At 44.4% G+C, this 21,760-nt stretch overlaps 1 protein-coding gene across 6 annotated transcripts in view; it reads left to right on the forward strand.

Moving 5' to 3' along the window:
* LARGE1 (LARGE xylosyl- and glucuronyltransferase 1) overlaps positions 1 to 21,760 on the forward strand; it is a 538,741-nt gene that overhangs the window by 474,791 nt on the left and 42,190 nt on the right. For all 6 annotated transcript variants that reach the window (XM_063074931.1, XM_063074936.1, XM_063074933.1 and 3 more), the window contains one exon: positions 14,168 to 14,323. In XM_063074931.1, coding sequence (XP_062931001.1) covers positions 14,168 to 14,323 — 156 coding nt within the window. The remainder of the gene's footprint in view (positions 1 to 14,167; positions 14,324 to 21,760) is intronic.

The following is a 21,760-nucleotide window of genomic DNA, read 5'->3' on the forward strand; positions in this document are numbered from 1 at the left end:
AGCAAGCAAAGTTCTGTGTTATACAGAAGATTTTCATTGTCTAGTGCACTCATGTACTAGAGAGTATTGTAAAAGTTCTATGGTATTGTAGTCTTGCCTTTATGAGATTAACTAAATCAGTGGCATCCAATAGTTCACTGACTTCATTTACTTTGTTGCAAACTTGCCTATCAGTGGTACAGTAAAGGGATTGTGTGTGGGGAGCTTGCTCTGTAACCCCACCATAGAATCCTTTTATTTATTTATTTATTTATTTATTTATTTATTTATTTATTTATTTATTTATTTATTTATTTATTTATTTATTTATTTATTTATTTATTTATTTATTTATTATGAGTATTCAAAGATACAAAGCTAATTGTAGCCCCTGTGCCCATGATGCAAGGGCCAGATTCATACTGGCGGCATACCCTTTACCAGAAATTACTTTTGTACCCCATGTCTGCCACCCAATTATCCCCCAACCTCCCTCTTCCTCCCCCTCTCCCCCTCACTCCACTTTGTAGCCCTAGGTACGTTCTCTCCCTCTGCTAGTCCAACGCACTACTGTGGTCTTTCTTTCCTTCCTTCTTTCTCTCTTAGCTTCCAAATATGAGTGAGTACATGTGGTATTTATCCCTCTCTGCTTTTGCTTATTTCACTCAACATAAGTTTCTCCAGGTTCATCCACGTTGTTGCAAATGGGAATATTTCATTCTTTTTTATGGCAGAGTGGTATTCCATGGTGTATATATACCACAGTTTCCTTATCCAATCATCCATCAATGGACATTTAGGTTGGTTCTTTGTCTTAGCTATTGTAAACAGAGCTGCAGTGAACATGGGAGTGCAGGTATCCCTTCGACATGATGATTTCCATTCCTTTGGATATATACCCATTAGTGGGATTGCTGGATCATATGGAAGCTCTATCTGTAGTTCTTTGAGAAACCTCCATACTGTTTTCCATAGTGGTTGTACTAATTTACAGTCCACCAAGAGTGTAAGAGTGTTCCCTTCTCTCCACACCCTCGCCAGCATTTGTTATTCACTGTCTTTTTGATTATAGCCAGCCTAACTGGAGTGAGGTGGTATCTCATTGTAGTTTTAATTTGCATTTCCCTGATGACTAGTGATGTTGAGCATTTTTTCAAGTATCTGTTGAACATTTGTATGTCTTCCTTTGAGAAATGTCTATTCAGCTCCTTTGCCCATTTTTTAATTAGGTTATTTGTTTTTTTACTGTATAATTGCTTGAGTTCTATGTATATTCTGGATATTAAACCCTTGTCGGATGCGTAGTTAGCAAAATTTTCTCCCACTCTGTAGGTTGTCATTTCACTCTTGATTGTTTCCTTTGCTGTGCAGAAGCTTTTTAGTTTGATATAGTCTCATTTCTTTATTTTTTCTTTTGCTGCTTGTGCCTTTGGGTTCGTGTTCATAAATCCTGTGCCCAGACCTAGTTGCTGAAGTGTTTCACCTATATTTCCCTTAGTAATTTTACAGTTTCAGGTCTTATACTTAAGTCTTTAATCCATTTGAGTTGATTTTAGTGTATGGTGAGAGATGCATATCTAGTTTCATTCTTCCGCATATGGATATCCAGTTTTCCCAGCACCATTTGTTGAAGAGGCAGTCTTTTCCCCAACGTAGATTTTTGTTGCCTTTGTCCAATAACAGATGGCTGTAAGCCTGAGGGGTGATTTCTGGGTTCTCAGTTCTACTCCACTGGTCCGAAAGTCTATTTTTATACCAGTACCATGCTGTTTTGGTTACAATAACTTTGTAGTATAATTTGAAGTTAGGTAGTATTATGCCTCCAGCTTTATTTTTTTTTGCTTAGGATTGCTTTGGCTATTTGAGGTTTTTTGTTTTTCCATATGAAAGGTAAGATTGTTTTTTCCATTTCTGTAAAGAATGTCATTGGTATTTTGATAGGGATTGCATTGAATCTGTAGGTCACTTTGGGTAATATAGACATTTTCACAGTGTTAATTCTTCCAATCCAAGAGCATGGAATACCTTTCCATCTTTTTGTGTCTTTAATTTCTTTCCAAGGAGGTGAAAGACCTCTACGATGAGAATCCTTTTGTTATTCCAGTTAAAGCAACTGTACCTTTAGTGATTACACATAAGATCTTTTCATAAAACCTTATCATCATTAAATAGAAATTTACTGTTCAGAATATAACTTCTCCAGGGTGTCTTTCCTTTTGTGCTCACAGAAAAGTCATTCATTGTGTATTTCATTATCTAAACAGAATCTAACAAATAGCATAAGCTGACAACACACCAGAATCCTCTGTACTTTGATTTCATTCCATTGCAAATCTCCTGTGTAATTTGGTCTAACACTAGTTTCTTCAGGCCTTCAGCACTGTTTTCTGTGACTCTTCCCGCAATATTTGCTGACAAAGGAATTTTACTTCATTTTGTTACCATATCATCTTTTGTGTATTTTTTCAGCCATTTTTGCCAAGGCAGGAAAAACAAATGTTTCCCTTACTGGACTTTATTATCTTTGTTTTTATGAAAGAAATCTCCAAAGAGACTTATAAACTCTTTTCATGGAGCTTAGTGAAACATAAAGTTCTAGACTATCATAAGATTTTAAACATCATCAAAAAATTAGAGACTTGTCTTCATATTCTGGATGCTTTGTTTTTAAATGTCTTTCTAATTATGCATCTTTGTACTAACGTTAAGTAATATCTCAAGGCATAATATACACTCAGTGTGAAATTCCTCAGTGATAGCAGTTGTAAATACATATTCCAAATAGTTTGAAAATTTAAATATTTTGCCAATTTCTTGTCAGATCTAATTAAGTAGTCATTTCTGTACTTTGTAATGGAGCTAGGAAGAGCTTATCCTGGAAACAGAAGTGTCAGGTCAGCTGTTTCCTTACCATTCACATGAGCTTATGTTATTGGTATTCTCAATCTGTTGTTTCTTTGTAGAACTCTTTTTTTTTCTAATATAAACTTTTATTTAGAAGAGTCTTAGACTTACAGAAAAGTTGCAAAAGGAGTGTAGAGAGTTCTCACATACCCCTCATCCGGTTTCACTTTCCCCTGATGTTACCATCTTACATAACGGTGGTGCATTTGTCAAAACTAACAAACCAACATTGGCATATTGCTATTAACTGAACTTCAGGCTTTTGTCACATTTCACCTATTTTTCCATTAATGTCCTGTTTCCTCCTCTGGTCTGTGGCAATTTCTCAATCTTTTCTGTTTTTTTTTAATAAAATGTCTCTTAAATTTGGTTTGTTCAGTGTATTTCCCCATGATCAGACTGAGGTTATAGGTTTTTGGAAAGAGTATCACAGACGTAAAGTGCCCTCATTATCACAGCATATCAGGAAGTACCTGATTTTCCACACACAACATCACTAGGGGTGTTAACCATCCTCAGGTAGTCAAGGCAGTATTTGTCAGGTTTCTCCACTATAAAATTATTAATTTTCTCTTTCATGCTTTACTTTTTTGGAAGTGAGTCACTACGTCTATCCCACGCTGGAGGTGGGGAGATTCAGATCCACCTCTTCAGGGAGGAAGGACAATCGTGTCTACTTATACCACTAGGATTCCTCTGTAGGGAAGACTTACATTCCTCCACTTATATTTATTTATTAAATTATGTATTTAGATCCATATGGGCTTAAGTATATTTTATACTTTGGGTGATAAAAGCAGGACTCTTTTTAAGCCATTTATTCACTTTGTGACTTTTGTTAAATATTATTGTTATTATTGAGTAATATTATTAAATGCACTAAAAATAAATAATAATATGATTGGTGGAAGACTTCTCCGGGTGAAGATGCCATATCCCGCCCTCTGCATTGACAGGGTTAAGTATGGATGCTCCCATCACCAGTCTCTCTATGCCTGGGCTTTTCTCTGTTATGGCAGGGTGGATGCTCCCATCACCAGTCTCTCTATGCCTGGGCTTTTCTCTGTTATGGCAGGGTGGCTTCATGCGGCCCTGGGCTGGTGTGTATAGCTTAGTCCTTCAGCAATTATTTATTGCACCCTTGCTATGAGCCAGCACTGGTTATACAATAATGAATGAGACTATGCAGGCCTTTGCTCTCCCTGAACTTGTATTCTAGTGTAGAATACAGATATTATATCAGAAAATGAATGATCAAATTGGTCATTTCAGGCAGTAAAAGGTGCTATGAAGAAATCAAAGAAGATTAACGTAGGAGTGACAAGCACACATGATCCCATATTGAAGAGAGAGACAGACCCTCTTTTTCTCAATGCTTATACAAAAGGACGCTGTTGACCCTTCAGAAGACAAATGCCCATGCCAGAACCTATCTCTGTATCCTTAGGAGTAGTCATGACTTACCAGTCAGCCTCACATGCCCGTGCTTCTTGCAGGTCAGGCATGACCAATCACCCCATTAGAATCATAGGAAGAAGGCAGGATCCAGTTCTGCTTAGGAAAGGATGCGGGTGGACAGGAAATCAAGAGTGGACCACTGTAGAGGGTGTCTGCTGGGAACCAGGAAGCCCCGCTGCCTCTCCCAGAGTTTCCAAGCAGTGAATCATATGGTGTCCTCCCCCAAGGGCATTGCTAACATTCAGCCAAATTGGCAACATCCCACCGGACTCCAAACCCAGCTGCTTCTCAGCCAGCCTTGGTGAAATCCCTGTGCTAAAGATTCCATGCCTATCTCTAGAGGTGGAATCTGCTTCCCTCTACCCTGCCTGTCCACACATCAGTGCACACACTCCCCAGGAGGATACCTTGGGGATCCTGTGAAATGTGAGCACAGTCCTAGTCATTAAATCCATAGAGACAGGAAGAATACAGGGCTGGCTGTCACTCACAGGTCTTGCAGTGGCTGTCTGCAGGGAAACCACATAAAGGCAAAAGTCCTTGAGGATTCTGACACTGTTTGCATCCCTTCTCTATTTCCCACTACCCGTGCTCCATCAAGAATTTCTCACACATAATAGAATCCAGTTCAAATAGATTTTTTACCCCCACTTTATAGCAAAAAAGAATTTAAAACATTGAACATGGTGAATGGTATCAAATAGAGCTGGATCTACTCATAGATTCATGGGCCTTCCAGCCCTGAGTGTTATGAAAGGATCCATTTTCCTGTTGTCATTTTTTTTTTTCCCCTTCCCACCTTCTGCCTCCTCAGGCAGGGAAAAATAAACGTTACAGATGACAGATCACGAAATGATCGAAAATAGGACAGGGCCTTGGATTCATGCACTGGCCTAAGTGTCTACATTTTCCACATGAGGGGACTAACTAATCAGTGAGTTTGGTCTGTTTTCTTCCCCTTTCCTGGATAATGATGCATTTTTGTCTGGGAAGAAAAAAATTTTTTTGTTGGCCAGGATTTATAAAAACCAAGAGGCAACATCAATCTGTATAACAGGAGGCAGAGTCATGGGTACCCAGACCCCAAACTGCACCATGGCAGAGGGCAAGAGAAGTCTCTGTATCAAGGACATTTTTTTTTTAAAGACGACTGGCAAGGGGATCTCAACCCTTGACTTGGTGCTGTCAGCACCACGCTCCCCCAAGTGAGCCATGGGCTGGCGCTAAGGACATCATTTTCATTTATTACCAGTATCTGGTCCTTGTCAGGAATGGAAAAGGAAAAGGGAGAGGGACAGAACAGAAGCTTCAGCAGTTGATAGGGAGGACGAAAACGCTGGAGTGAATTCCATTGGCAGACAGGAAACGTGGACCAGCCTCACTTTGCATCCAAAGCTGGACAAAACAGGCCTTGCATCCAAGGACCAACAGACCAGGCTGTCAGGCAGTGTCACGTTAGAACACCACATGGCAACAGAGTGTATATATATATATATTCCAGAGACTTCACTCACACGTCCTGAGCACACATCTGCTCTAGGCTCCATGGTGGATGACTGTCTGGTTCTCCAGAGAAACAGAACCAATGGGATATATATCTCAATCTATATGTAAAGAGACTTATTATGAAGAATTGGCTCATGTGATTATGGGGACGGAGAGGTCCCACAACCTCCAGTCTGCAAGCTGAAGACCCGGGAACGCCAGAGGTATATTTCAGTCCAATACTAAAGGTCTGAGAACCAGAGAAGCTAATGGTGTAAGTCTCCGTCTGAGGGCAGGAGAAGACTGAGGTACCATCTCAAACAGTGAGGCAGGAAAAGGCGGTGAGTTCCTCCTTCCTCCAGCTTTTCTTCTGTTCAGACCCTCAGTGGTTGGACGATGCCCACCCAAATTGGGGAGGACAGTCGGCTTTTCTGAGCCCACTGATTCAAATGCTAATCTCATCTGGAAACACCCTCAGAAACAATGTTTAGCCAACTATCTGGGCACCCTGTGATCCAGTCAAGTTGACACATAAAATTATCACAATACCATTATGACTTTTGTCTCACTCATCTTCTACAGTAGGTATTATTATATCCTTTTAACAGATTGGAAAATAGAGGTTCAAGCATATTAAGTTGTTTGGGTCACAGAGCTGGGAAGAGGTAGGTGTAAAATTTAAGCCCAGGTCTTCCCAGATCAAGGCCTTGCTTCCCTGCCTATAAGCACTCTCTGATTTCTAACCAGTATGTTAAACCCAACTTAGTGCTTATTTCTGAACATCCCCTTCTTCAGGTCTCTTCTTGAGGTCCAGCCAGGAGTGGCCCAGCCCCAGCCTGGCTTCTCCTCTGGGTCACGTTCTCTGTAACCTCCCTATCTCTGTCCCTCAGGCTCGGTCACACTCTGCAGTCCCTTAATTTAAATCTTGTTTCTTATTCCTCCTTTCCCCATAGAGATTCAGTTTTCACCCGGCCTTCCTAGTTGGTAAGGTGACTATCTCACGAAGTCTCAACCAGACTTCCTTTGTAATTGAACACATGTGGCATGCCTTCATGTATGTCATTTCATCAGTCCCACTCTTGGCCATAGCTCTGCAAGCTAGTTGCTATTATGTCCCTTTTACAGATGAGGGGCTGTCTCTGTGGTATTAGGCAATTTAGTGGAGGTCACACAGCTGATAAGAGTTTGAGCTGGGTCTGGCACGTAGGTGTGTGTGCTCATCCTTTTCTACCATGCATTGTAATCCTGGAGATGACAAGGAAAGGGACTTGTGAAAATATTGTCCTTCTCTTTGAAATACCAAACAAGGAAATAACAGAGGGAGCTCAAACTCCTTCAAGAAAAAACAACAAGCCGTTTGGCCCTTAGACAAAGGAAAGGGGAATATGTTTCTCCATTCTAAAGCCCACATTATTAGGGCTTTTGTAATTGATTTGCTGTAGACAATGTGAGGACTATTGAGGATGTCATCATCATGACTTCCATTCTTGAACCAAAGGGCAGCTATTGAATATTAACTATATGCCAGGCACTGTGGCACTCAGAAAGAATAATAAGTCATACTTTCTGCCACCCTAGAAATTCACATTCCAATGCTGCCAGGTGCGGGCTTGTAAATAAATAATTACAAGAGTGTACAATGAGTTCTCTGATAGACTTAACTGCAGGAGTCTGTGGAACACTGAGGAAGGACCAGCAACCGCCTCAGATATTCTATTAGAAATGTTTACAGTGAGAATCAGGAAACCTAGTTTGAAGCGGCTTAAAATAAAATAGGAGGTCTGGAATTTCTAGAAATTTGGGGGCAGTCAGCTATAGATATTGGTTCATGGGCCAGCGATGTGTTGACCTCTCTGTCATGGTCACAGGATAACTGTCATGGTTCTCGTCATCACATCTGTGTTCACAACAGAAAGATGGGTGGAGTGGGAGGAAGATGGAACCAGCCATGTCTAAAACTTTTTATTAGGAAATCAAATGCTTCCCCATGTAAGTTTTTTGGCAATCCTGGGCCACGTGGCCACCCCTAACTGCAAGGGAGTCTGGGAAAATCAGAGACTAAGATCATCATGATGGCTTGGATCATAAATGGATCATTCACAGGGGCTGGGGACATTGCAACTCCAAACAAAAGTAGTGTTCTGTTAGGAATGAAGAATGGAGTGGAGGGGGAGACTTTAGCTGTGGGTGTGGAGGGAAGGCTTTATAGAAGAGGTGCATTTGAGCTCAGCATGGAGGAGGAGCAGACATTCATGTGGTAGAGGAGAAGGAAGGGCATTCTTGGGAGGGGAAAACATATGCAGAGGCACAGAGTCATGAAAGAAAGACAGGTCCAAGAAATTCTAGGAGTGCCTGTTAGCCTGGAGGTAGAGCTGGGAGTGTAGGTGGGAGCCAGTGTGCAACAGGCTTAACTGCCAGGCTGAGGAGTATAGATGTTATTCTGTGGATTATAGAGACTTATTGGGGGTCTTGAGGTGGAGGCCCATTTTCCAAACACCACTTATCCCAGTAACCTGGAAGAGATAAGATCCATGTCCTTATTCATCTGGTAACTGCACACAAGCTCTGGTTTCTTAGCTCTTTTGCATCATGAATTACTTTTACGAACCGTCTGGGGTCTGAATACCTCAGAAGCCAAAGTTTCGGCTGGCCTCTTTCCTTAGGCTTATCCTTGTACTGAGATCTTGTGTCTTCCTTTGAATGGCTTTTTTCTGTACCCTTGATGGGTGATAGAGTTTCTTATTTCTCCTTTAATCATATTGACTTCTGCTGTCTTCCCAGATGATGTTTAAGTTTCCTGGATGGTAATCAATTTCTGTCAGTTTTCTCTGGCTCACCACAGGCTGAGTCCAAGTCTGCACAAAACTCAGCCTTTATGGACATTTCATATCCAATCATGTCACACCCATGGGGCACAGATGCTTGGCAGCTCCTGCAGCCCTCCTGGCATGCAACCCCAATGCCTCCCTCTCTGCTTCCTGCTGACTGGAGGCTCAGCCCCTGCGTCTGGATCCTAAATCACCTAAATCTGAGTCCTAAATCACCTAAATCTGAGTCCTAAACCACCCTGCAGCCTTAATATCCCAGGAATGGGTGTTAGGAGAGGAAAGTAGGTTTCATTTCTGATCCCATCATCTGTAAATCTCATGTTCATTTCTGTAAAAGGAGTCATTTAATGACTACATGGGAGAAAAAGGGACTCAGATTCCTAATTACTCTAATCTCCTTGGGTTCAAATTCTGACTCTCCCACTTTCTCACTGTGTAACTCAGGGCAATTTGCTAAACTTTCCTCCCCTGAAAGGTGGCCTAGTGAGTTCTGTCACAGAGTTGTGTAGAGAGCAAGTGAGCTATTGCAAGTCATGCGTTCAGAGCAGTGCTTGACACAGAGTAGCATCTAATACTTGTATATGTTAGCAGCTAATAATTATTATGGCTGTGTTAATGTGCTTCAGAAGGTAGAATTAGTTAGGATAGGTTTTCCTCACAACCCTTTGGGTCCACATGTGCTTACCAACTCCTCACAAAAATTTAGTTGGGGCACAGTCTCCAGCATCACTCTGTGTCAGGTGTGAAAGTGTGTCAGTAAATGTCTTCTACACCACCAGATTGCTGCCCCCAAGCCAGCAATGATGGCTGATTCTGTCCCTCAAGGGACTAGGAAATGACATTTCTCAGTAGTCAGACAAGCGCTGATCAGAAATAACAGCAATCCAAATCCTGAGTTAGATTTTCAGAGTCAGAAATGTGGTTTAGTGGAAGGAGCAGTGGCCCAGAAGACAGAAGCTGGCCTCTACCTCCACTTCTGCTGTGTGGCTCTGTGCAAGTCACTTTCCCACTCTGGTTTCGTTGCACTTAAAGTCCCAGTGAGCCCACCATCCTCTCCCTCTCCCTCTCTTTTTTATATAATACCAGCATTGGCCTTAGCACACAAACCCAGATCTCTAGACAGATACAGAGCAGAATGAGGCATGATGGGATCAGAGATGGCTTGAATGGGGTCACCAGGAGACTTGGGTCCTCGTGCTATCCCTGACCTGGCCCAGACTCACCATGTGATCTTGGGTAAGTCACGTCTCCTCTCTGTAAACCCTCACTTTCCTCATCTGTAAAATGCTTAGCTCATTAAGCTCATTAAGACCAGACAAGATTATACTTGGAACCTCAGGTTTAGGGTTTAGAACTGGCTTCAAGTCTCAACGTCACAACTTGCCAGCTGTAAGATATGGTCAAGTCACATTTCGTCTTCATAAAGTGGACAGTGAGATTCAAATGGGCTTATTGGGAGGATTTAATGAGACAGTCACTTCAAAGTCCCCGGCAGATTTGTGCACAACGCATTAGTCTGTTTGAGGGCCCATAGGCTTGGTTTAAGTTTCTCCCTGTTGCAGAAGCGCAAGTTTCCTGAGTCAGATGCATATCCATCAGCCTTACTGCTGGCTCAGCACTTGGCAAGCACCAAAATCATTCTCAGCAAAGACGTGATCCCCGCTGGGTATGAGTGACACCAGCCCACAGGCAATTATTGTAATGCATGGCCCAGGATCTGCCTGTGCCCGGACTCAGTGCATTCTCAGGCAGGGGACAGTCTTCCCTCTCGTGCCCTTCAAAAGGCACAGGGAGAAAACTGTATACTGCACATTCTTCCTTCCCTGAAATGCAAGCTGCATCAAGTAGGCTCATTCCAACGAAGGTCCGGGGTCCTGTCTGCACTCCTGAGTGCTGAGTGCCTGCTGCCTCACTTACTGCTGCAGTGACATTGTGCTTGCAGGAGGGAAAAAGAAGGGCAGAACAGGGACCCACGTTCATGGAGCCACCTTGACATGCAGGCCCTGTGCTAGATATTTGTTTCACCCTCTTCACTAGTTTGTCAGGCCTACTGATGCCCACCTTGCACTTGAGGAAGCTGAGGTTCCAAGAAGGAAAACAAGCTGCCCAAGGACACACACAGCTAGTAAAAAAGCATGGCTGGGATTCAGACCTCAACTGGTCTGAGGTCCATGATTCTTGCTATACCATGGTTATGGGAGGTCGGAGGATGTGGTTTGGACCAAATAGGTTTCCTGTTATTCACCATGCTGTGAGAGAGAGAATTGGTCTTGTACAGCAGTGTTTATCCAGCTGCTTCAAGGGGAATTGCTCACGCACATCCCCTAAAGAGGACAGAGGGCCATGGGTCTTCCAGACCTCTGTCGAAGTGGCAGGCCCTGGACCCTGGTGCAGGCTCTTGCAGACAGAGCTCGGCTGAAGGGGGAACCAGGAAGTGATTGAGCTGTGGACACACTTCCTTTCTTCAGTATCATAGTTCATTCAGGCTGCTGTAACAAAATACCATCAACCTGGTCAGTTGCTTATAAACATCAGAAACTTACTTCTCACGGTGTGGAGACTGGAAAGTCTAAGATCAAGGCATGGGCAGATTCAGTGTCTGTCTGCTTCCTGGTTTATGGATGACGCCTTCTTGCTGTGTCCTCGCATGGTGGAAGCAATGAGGGAGCTTTCCCTTTCACTAGGGGCACTTAATCCCAATGGTGAGGGCTCCACCCTCATGATCTAATGACTTCCCAAAGGCCCCACCTCCAAACACCATCCCCTTGGTTATTAGGATTTCAGTATATGAATTTGGGGGGTGCACAATCAGTCCATTACATTAGATGCTATTCCAACCCCCCAGATGGAGAGAGTAAAGGTGTTTGGGGGCTATAGAGGGAAAAGAGAGAGCTATTTTGTTTCCTCTATAATCAGACAAAGCATGAAAAGGGAAATTTTAAAAACCTAGCCTCTCTTGTTCTCTGCAGTGTAGAGGAAAGAACGTGGGCTTTGAATCAGACAAGCTTGTGTTTGAAGCCCACATCCCACATTTACCAGCTAGGTGGCCTTGGGCAAGTTATTCTTCACTGTTTGTTCATCTTTGAAACTGCATACACTGTTAGGGTCATTGTAAGGACTGAAAGGAGCCAACTAATGTGAAACTGCTGGTGAAGTTCAACAGACCAACAAGCTCTCCTCCAGGAGGTGGCTCCCAGCCCAGCAAGGGGGCGATGGCTGCTCACACAGGCTTTGCTTTCCCGTCACAGGTGTCCCATGGAGGGCGCCCTGCAGACCAGGCTCAGGTTTTCACTCCACTGCACTGAGGCCCTGCCTTGCCCTGCTGTCCACTATGGAGTCTTGAGAACTCGTGATCGGGGCCACCATCACTGGGAGGCCCCCTTGGGGTCCTTCCCTGGCTCTGCTGTTCTTAATACTGTGTGATTTCACTCCCTGGACCCACTCTCCCTGTCCCTTTCACACCTCTGCCTCCACCCCATCATTCAGGGTCCAGCTCATGTCCTTCAACTGTGAGAGTCCCTCAGACTAGTTCATCCGTCTGTCATCTCTGTCCTTAGGAAACATCTGTAGCACTTGCTGCCCATACAGGGATATGTGCTGATCTCAGAGACAGTGGAAGTGCAGTGAGCAGTTAGGCTGGTGGACTCTGGAGCCGGGCGGACTCTGGAGCTGGGCAGACTCTGGAGCCAGGCTGCCAATGTTCTAAGCCTGATTCTGTGTGACCGCAGGCATATTGCAGAGTCTTTCTGTGCCTTCATTTCCCTATCTGTAAAATGGGGCTGATAATAGTGCTGCCCCCATAGGCTTGTTATGAGTATTAAATAAATTAATATAAATTATTCATTACTGATCATTATTATATAGTAATAATTGATCATTATTAATGCTACTAATAAATGCACTAAATGTTAATAATAAATTAAGGTGCTTAGAACAGATTTTAGCACATGTTAAATATTCTATTCATACTTGCTTGCTTTTCCCAGATTTTTTTTTTTTCTGTGCATATCTCCTCTTTCCAACCAAATCAGAAACTGTCACCAAGGCCTCATCTCTTGGCTGGAAATTACAACTGACTTATATTTAGCATTCCTGGCTCTGGTTTTGCCCTTCCAACCCAACCACACACATCTTCTCCATTACAACCAGAATGATCTTTCTAAAACCCAGAGTTAGTAATTTTCCCCCTCCTTAAAAATCTCCAGTGCCTGCAATCTGAGCTCTGAACATGGGCTTTACGGGCCTGGGGCCTCACCTTGGCCACTGCTCCAGCCACCTCTCCCACCCATCTCCCATGCCCCTTGTGCCCCAGCTACAACACACAACTTCTCATTTTCCAAATGAATCACACCATCCCCATGTCTCCCTCTATTCCAGGCTCTGTCTCCCTAGGAAACTCCTGCCTACCCTTCAAGACCCAGCGGGGGTATCTCCTTCTATGATGCCTCTCTGAGCATTCTAGAGCTGTCATTCCTTTTAGATCCTCCTCCGTTAGCACATTCTAATTATCTCTTTGTGGACACTTCTCCCCCGCAAACCATGAGTGAGCCCCAGGCCGGCCCCAATGCCACATGCCTCAGGCCGCCTCCCAATCCAGTACACTGTAGGTGCTAAATAATCAGAGACAGCATTTATGGAGCACTTACCCTATGCTAGGCACTATTTGTATGCTTTAAGGGTATGAACTTGTTCATTTTTCACAACAGCTCTATGAGACACTGCATCACTCAGGGTCCTGGCTAGAGGCCAACGCCAGACTAATTATTTGAACAGAGAATTTAATCTTTAAAAATGCTAACTAGGCATAAAGTGCTCACATGTTACCTAAAAAAGCAAAAATAGAAAGTTATAGGAAACAGCTACTTCCCTTAGAACTGAAGGAACAGAGGAAAGAGGTGGGAATTCTAAAATCTGGGGGCGGGGACCCAGACCTCTAGGATGAGGCCACCATCCAGTTCCAGGAGCAGCAGCACTGGGAGAGAAGGATGACCATGAAGCATGTGCTGAGTGTTGCAAACACTGCAAAGTGGCTTTAGCTGCTCCTGGGCACAGGCAGCAACAAGGAGCAGCTGGTGCCTTTCCTCCTCCAGGCTCTCCGTCTCCCTCTCTGGCCCCCAGGTGGCAGCTCCTCACAGGGATCAGCTGACCCAGCAGAATTAGGGTTTGCAGAATTAGGGTTGGCTTCAAAGCAGGTTTGGAGCTAGCTGAGAGACAACCATTTAATAACTAGCCCAGAGAGGAGCTGAGATTATTCCCATTTCAAAGATTAGGAAACTGAGGTACAGAGAGATTAAGTAATCTGCCCAAGATTAAATAACTACATAGAGCAGAGTCAAGATTTGAACCCAGGCAACCTGGCCTCAGAGCCTTTAGTCTTCACTACTCTCCTGCGAATGTTGAATGAATGAATGAATGAACAGACCCACAGATAATGCTTAGCCCAGTGCCATGCCATGGCTGCCTGCATGTGCGAGGTCCCTCCCTGCCTGACTGCGTCCTTGTCACCCTGCCAGGTCATTCACTGGAACTCCCCCAAGAAGCTTCGGGTGAAGAACAAGCACGTGGAGTTTTTCCGCAACCTCTACCTGACCTTCCTGGAGTATGACGGGAACCTCCTGAGGCGGGAACTATTTGGCTGCCCCAGTGAAGCTGATGTCAACAGTGAAAACGTAAGTGGCTCGTGGGGCTTGGCAGGGAAAGGGCGGCCTCTCCGCTCCTCTGGTGAGGACCTCCAGTGTGCCAGGCTCAGTGTCAGGCTCAGGGCAGGACCTAGGTGAACAAGCCGCTATCCTTGTCCCGGGAGCCCACTATCTGGTGTCAGCAGAGCACTTCCGCACAGATCACTGCGAACGCAGAAGGGGTACACTTGGCCTGGACAAGGTGAAGTCAGAAATGAGCTTCTAAGCAGAGGAAACAGGATGAGCAAAAAATACCAGTGAAACAACAGGTAAAGTGTCTCTCATAGCCAGGAAACTCTGAAGTCTTTATGGACATGACATGCACACGGGACACCTGGGATTCAGTGTGGTCAATGCATGGGGTGGCACAGAAAGAGATTTCACATGTAACTGGCTCCTTAGGAATCTGTATGGGCGAAGACTATTAGTCACAGGCATATCTTCTACTGTAGTTCCCTGGTTCTTAACCATTTATAATTTTTTCATATGTTATATCTCATTTGATGCTCATAAAAGATCTCTTTTAGAGTTGTAGAAATCGGGGCACAGAGAGGTTGGGCAGATTGCCCATGGTCACACAGCAAACAAGGAGCCAAGTAGAGACTGATTCTCAGTTTTAAGGATATGGGAACGTAGCACCGTAGCAGGAAAAGCGGGCATGTGGAGTCAGACTGAACTGGTTTTGGCTTTAATTCCTTCTAGTTACTGCCTATGTGACCTCAGACAAGTTATTCAACCTCTCTGTGCTTCAGTTTCCTCAACTGTCAAATGGGGATTAAAAACTTTTACAGGGATGTTTTGAGACTTGGTGTGAAATTGCATGTAAAGCATCCAACTCAGTGTCTGCAGTGTGTTAGATGCTCAATAAATATTTGCTTTCTGCTCTTTCCTTGACCCTTAGCATTAGACCCAGAAGTAATCAGTTCATGTATTCAGTCTACAAACATTTCCTGAGGGCATTCTACTTATTCTGAACACTGAGTATTCATAGGTGAAAAAGGACAATGGTCTCTGCTTTCATAGTGCTTCTATTCTAGTGGAGGAGACAGATGTAATAAGTAAACAAGCTATCAGTAGAAATTATCAGCCATTGTCAAGTGCTACATAGCAATGTATTAGTGAGCAGCTGAACAGCTCCATTGTTTTGGGGGGGGTCAGGATTTCTATGAGGAGGTGATGTTTAATCTGAAACCTGAGTGACAAGAATGAGCCAGCTGCAGAAGAGCAAGACAAGTATTTTCCAGGTAGAGGAAGAAACTGGTGCAAAGGCCCTGAGGTAGGTTCATTGTGAAGAACAGAAGGATGGCCAGTGTGCCCAGGGGCTGGTGGGGACTTTACAGGGCACACTCAGCTCCCCAAAACTGATACCAAACTCACAGACCCAGCTGCCTACCTCCAGACAGAAAAACAAACAAGTCAAATGTTGGTGAAAATGGAAGTCAGCTTTCATTCAGGAATATCGGTGACCTGAGGAGAGATGTTGGACTAACCCCTCTCTCTGGTAAACCTGAAGAATAGCCAGGCTAAAGCCATCTCAAAACCTCAGATTTACTGAGGGGTTTTTAAAGAGGGGGTTGAGGGAATGGAACCTGGGAAAATGAAAAGCAGGAGGGAGGGGCACGTGAGCAGTGAGGGGTCCGTGTCTATGTGTCAGGTACAAGGTCTCATCAAGGCCTTGTCCGATTTCTGTTCCTGTCCTTATCTCAGTGCCTGTATAGTACATGCAAGTTTGCAACTTCAGGCTGGCTGGAAAACAACATTATATTCATGTAAATAATGTCATCTTGCCCCATAATCAAGGTTCAAAATATCCAATAACCCTGGGATAAGAGGGAACTCAGAGAAATGCCTGCTAAGAAAAAAACTGTTTTTAAAACTCTTTTAGAGGCCATGTGGTTTTAGGTCCCAACATGGCTTCAGTCCTGCTCACTCCAACAGGAATGGGGGTCAAGTGGGGAGAAGCCAGATTGGTAGGGGGGTGTGCGCCAGGTTAAAGAGTCAGAATTTGGATTTATTACTATTCTGTTATTGTTTTTATAGTTATTGTGGATGTCATGAGTGTTCTTTTAGGCTCCGAATGGCAGGAGAGGGTGCCTGTGGAAGGTCTGGAGGCATGTACTCTCCTGGCCTTTTATCAGTATGACTCTGGTCACGGTGCTACGCCTGCTGTCTATTGTTCGGTCTCCAAGTCACAGTAGAGTGCTGCCAGCGCTGGCCCTTCTCTGCATCACCGTCAGTACCTTCTCAGTGTCTGCCCTTCTCCATAACTGGCAACCAAGGAAAGAAAACCATTAAGCACTTGAACTCTTTCAGATTCTGGGAAGCACTTAGAGGTTTCAACAAACACTGTGTTCCTTTTATTTTTCCTTCAGTTCTCTTTGCTCAAATCAGTATTTGTCATCATCATCAATATTTGAGTGCCCATTCGGCACTTTTTCCAAAGGCTAAATGAAAATTGTCCTCTTGCCTCTTCTCCCCGACTCCAAGGAAGGAGGCTGAAATAAAAAGCCTTGCAGGAGGAAGCTATCTGTTAATCATCTGTAGCAGTGAGTCCCTGTGGCATGCTGCTCAGTGCCATACCCAGGGGGATTCCCTTTAGAAATGATGCACCAGCTTTTCCACGATCTCCTTCCCCTTTGTGGATCATGAGGGTGAAGAAGTCTTCAGTGGTCTTTCTGGGAATCTGTGACTGTACTTATTGGCTCAGAAAGCATGTGTGAATGCCGGCCATCTGCCAGGTACTGTGCAGGGCACCAGGATTGAACATAGAGACTGGCCCAGTCCCATTACATAAATTGCATGCTGCTTAACAATCCTTAGAAGTGCTGGGAAGGAAGTCTGTCCAGGTCCAGGGAGGGCTGTGAACAAGAGAGCGGCCTTCTCCAAGTACTCGCCATAGCTGTGATTCCACCTTCTCTCCCCTCTTGACGACTACACGAGCCAAACCCACTTCCTTTCTGTTCCTTCCAAGCTGCAGGCTACCACAGGGCTTTGTGCTTGCTGTTCCCACTGCCTGGAACACCCTGTCCCTTAGCATTTAAATGTCTCAGGTGTGGCATCATCAGAAACTTTCCCTGACCCCCTCCCCCTATCTAAAGTAACCCTTTAACTTTCTGTGGCAAGCCCTTTTTGTTTTTTAATCAGAGCATATACAGCTATTTGCAATGTATTTCTTTCCAAGTTATTTCCCCAAATATAAGAGTCTTAGATTAGAGACTTTATATTGTTCACCACTGGGGTTCTCTCCCCTGGAATAGAACCAAGCACATGATAAGCACTTAATAAATACTTATTGAATGAACGTATTGAACAAGTTTAAGAGAGAAAAATGAAGTACCAAGTACAGGGAAAAGCAGATGAAGTAAAGAGTTACAAGAGAACCTGCTGGCAGTTTATGCTGGGAGAGGGGCAAAGAACAGAGCTGACCAGGGAAGGCCTTGGCTGTGCTTACGAGTTTAGACTTTATCCTGTTGGTAGTGAGGAGGCTCCGAAGGTTTTAATCATGATGCACATTTGAGAAAACTCAGAGCAGACAACAGAATGAAAGGGACAAGACTGGAGGCAGGGAGACCACTTTGAGGCCACTGCCCCATCCTAAGCAAAAAGGTGAGGATGGGAGTGTGACCTAGGGCAGCAGCAATGGGATGGGGAGATCAGGTGGATTGTTCTGTGGGTGCTACAAACTGGAAAGCAGGTATAGCTAGCACTCGTAAGTCAGGACAGCAGGTCCCTGTGTCCTGCTCCAGCCAGGCTCCTCTGCTGCCTAAGCCAGCCAGCAGTGGCAAGGCTGAACAAGAAGAGAATCTGCCAACACTGCACTCCTGAACCACAGCTCTGCAGAGAGCTGGTCCTCCACAGCACGTCATGTTTTATCTACAGACATAACCAGAGGGCAAGGGTAAGGTCTTGGATCGGGCCCAAAGCCAGAAGCTCCCAGCTGTGTGGGAGGAGATCATTAGAGCTATGATAAGTGCATAGATGGTGGTGATTCTGGAAGAAATAAAGTCAAGAACCTCCTCATTGGACTTCAGATCCCAGATGGGAGCAGGCTCCAGTGGCTGTGACTAAGTTTCAAGACTCATTCATCCACCCAGCAGGCATTCGTTCAAACCATTGCCAGCCACAGGGCTAGTGATCCAGCAGGAGGCATTGCAGATTGGAGCCCATCTCCCACAGTGCTTGTCCAGTGAGGGATACTGGCAAGCAGGGGTCTTATGCAGTACACTTAAGTGCCAGGATGGTGGTAGTGTTTTGAGAGCACGTGAAAAGAGCATTTCACACAACTAGGGAGAGAGGGTACATCAGGGAGGACCTCCTGGAGGAGGTGAGATGTGAAGGAAGAATGAGTAGGAGCGAGGGGGGTTGGGGGAAAGACTTAGGGGGAGGGAGGGAGCAGCATGAGCAGGGAAGACCAGAGATGACACAAGCATGGCACACTCAGGGGACCTCTAGGAGTTCAGATTCGAATGACAGCTATGTGAGCACTATTAAAAAGGCTACACAAGTTAATTTTTGCAGTATTTTTGTTTTTTCACTGGGGAGTTGACAATGATAAGGGCATGACATCTCTGGTAATCCAGATCACTCATTTCATAAACACATGACCTCAGAGAAGTCACGGAAATGCTCAGAGCCTCAGGTTTACCATCTGATAAATGGGGACAGTGATGTCTTTGTCATAGCATTTCATGGACAATTTATGTTAGATGGCCAAAAAAGAAGGACATGGCACTAGGGACACTGTGTGCCTTGGGATGCGTTTTTTCACAAACCAAAATGCCCAACTCATTTGATCACAATCCATTATTCCACAAATAGGTTTGGGGTTTTAGTAGCAGTTCTGCTAGGAAGGCCTGGCAGAGTTGCTTAGCAATCCGTCTGTAAAGTATGTGAGGGGCTGTCACATCTGCTGTGGGTCAGACAATCCCAGGTATCTCCACCAATCAGGACATTCAGGTAGGATGAAGAGGCCATTTGGTTGGCCTTGCTGCCAAAAAAATTAAAATAAATACGTACACTGTTCAGGGATTCAGCTCTTCAACAGAGAGCTGAGATGGTAGGAGCAGGGCCCCATTGCAGAGCCTCTGTTTGGCGTACTTGCCCTAGGACAAGAGAGTTTGGTTTGGAAGAGAACAGACTCTACAGTGATTCAGAATGATAGTAGCTGATGGAACACTGCCACTCCTGTCCCATCGGTTGTCTAGGCATGTCTCCCAGGTATCAGTAAGTTAATATATGTACTGCAATAAGCATTCAATATGCATCACTCATCATAAGTTGACTGACTGAAGTAGAGATGGAGGCTAGAATTTTATACATTAGCATTTCTCTCCCCTTTCCCAAGTAACCCAGCCCCTCAAACATATCCAAGAAACCCTGGCACTCCACAGAACGCAGATGGATAATCACGGATATTCTCCACCCCCTTGTTTGTTCAAAAATCTTTCTCAGCATCCCGAACAGTCTTGCATTTGGCTTCTGCTGGAATCTTCCTGAAGACAGGGAGCTCACCACCTCCTAAGGCAGCTTCCTCTGTTGCTGGAAAGCTCCCGATGCTAAACCGTTCTACCTCATGTTGAGTTGAAATCTTCCCCTCTGTAAGGAACCCATTAATCTGAGCCTGTCCTTTGGAGCAACAAAAAATAAGGACACCCACCCTTGGACAGCCAGCAGATAGTATAGAATGTTTCCATGCAGTGTGTTATTCAGAAACATGCAACTCTCCCTAAGCATTATTTTTGTTAGAGTGATGCTTCATCATCAGAGGTCTTGTCCCACCTAAGGGAATTTGCAGATAAGGGAGGCTCACCTTTTTAAATGCAAAACCATTAAAAGAGATAGGTGTTAACCAATTTGGATGGGAACCTTACTAAACTCAGTTTACAATTTTTGATGGCTAAGGTGGCATGAGTAGGCTGGAGGGGGCGGGGTTGGCCAGAAGTGGGCAGGTGCTGTTTATCCTGGCAGGAAATGGCTTTGGATTATCTGTTGCTTATTCTGCAGGTTTCTTTCTGACACCTGTCACTTTCAGTTTATCAGCTTCAGAACAATCCTTTCTGGGCTTACCTCCTTACTCATCCTTCCCATGGCAGCCAAAAAAAGAAAAAAAAAAAAAGAAGGAAGGTATTTAATGCAGAAAGAGTAGTGGTAAAAGAATTATCCATTGTTATATTAAAAGCTAAACTATGGAATATATCAAATATCCAAAAAATACAAAAAAAAAAGACTGGACACCAATGGGTTTTTGAATTTATGTTGAATTATAAGTCAACAGCCAGTGTGCAGATCTAGAGCTTCCTGATCTCACGCCCATGGCAGACATCACTAATTGATGGCCTCACTCCATACACCAAGGCCCCACCCCATAGTCCCCCCCTCCAAGACAGCACTGCAGGTAAGCAGCATCAGACTCCTAGATGGCACAGGAACTAATGCCTGCTGGGCATCCCTGGCCTAGGGACTAGGCACTCTGGTCTCTCCTGCATTAGGACAACCCTTTCTGCTGTTCCAAGTCCCGTCTCTGCTTTCTTTTAGCCTTTGGGAATTGGAGATTTCCTTCAGGAAAAGAGAAAGAGAAATTCAAATTTAATCTTTACCTCAATTGGGAGGGAGTCACATTTCACAGATGAGGACACCAAAGTTCCAAAGACATGAGTTACTTGCCCAGAGTCACAAAGCTCCTCAGTGGTGGGGCCAGAATTTTTGACCAGACCTACCTAACTCTAAAGCAGCAAGAGCAGGCTGGCCAGTTTGCTCAGTTGTGGCGCTGATAACACCAAGGTCAAGGGTTCCGATCCCCACACAGGCCATCAAAAAAAAGAGAGAGAGAGTGAGAGAGAGAGAGAGAGCTCTTTCCTGTTTCTAAAGCAACAAGAAACAAGACCAGGGCCCTTTCCCAAATGGATATAGCTGCATATTTAGAAGTGACACAATAATAACTACAAGTTATTCGGCGAGTCTCCCAGTTGTTTTCCTTATATAGTCTTTCTGACTCTTTCACTAACCCTGCAAGGTAATGATCATTATCCTCATTTTATAGAGGAAGAAATGGAGGCTCAGAGAATTGAAGCCACACGTTGGGTTGGTGGCAGAGCAGGAACTGGTATTGGTATTGAGCCCTGATTCACAGTTGAGTGGCCTTTCTACGACTGTTTAAAACACTCCCCTATGTAAAAGAGCACCCCCTGCCTCCCAGGGCTCCTTCCTTCATTTTTCTCAATAGCACATATCACCAATCAATACGTTCACAACTTGTGTTTTGTTGAGTTTGTGTCCCCCCACTAAAATATAAGCTCTGTGACTGCAGGGATTTGTATCTGTTTTATTTATTATATTTTAACAGTGGTGGGGCTTTTGTGTTTTTTTTTGTTTGTTTTTTTGGTATGGGGATCAAACCCTGGACCTTGGTTTTATCAGCAGCATGTTCTA

This window comes from Cynocephalus volans, chromosome 12 (genome assembly GCF_027409185.1).
Source record: "Cynocephalus volans isolate mCynVol1 chromosome 12, mCynVol1.pri, whole genome shotgun sequence".
In the NCBI taxonomy this organism is placed as follows: domain Eukaryota; kingdom Metazoa; phylum Chordata; class Mammalia; order Dermoptera; family Cynocephalidae; genus Cynocephalus; species Cynocephalus volans.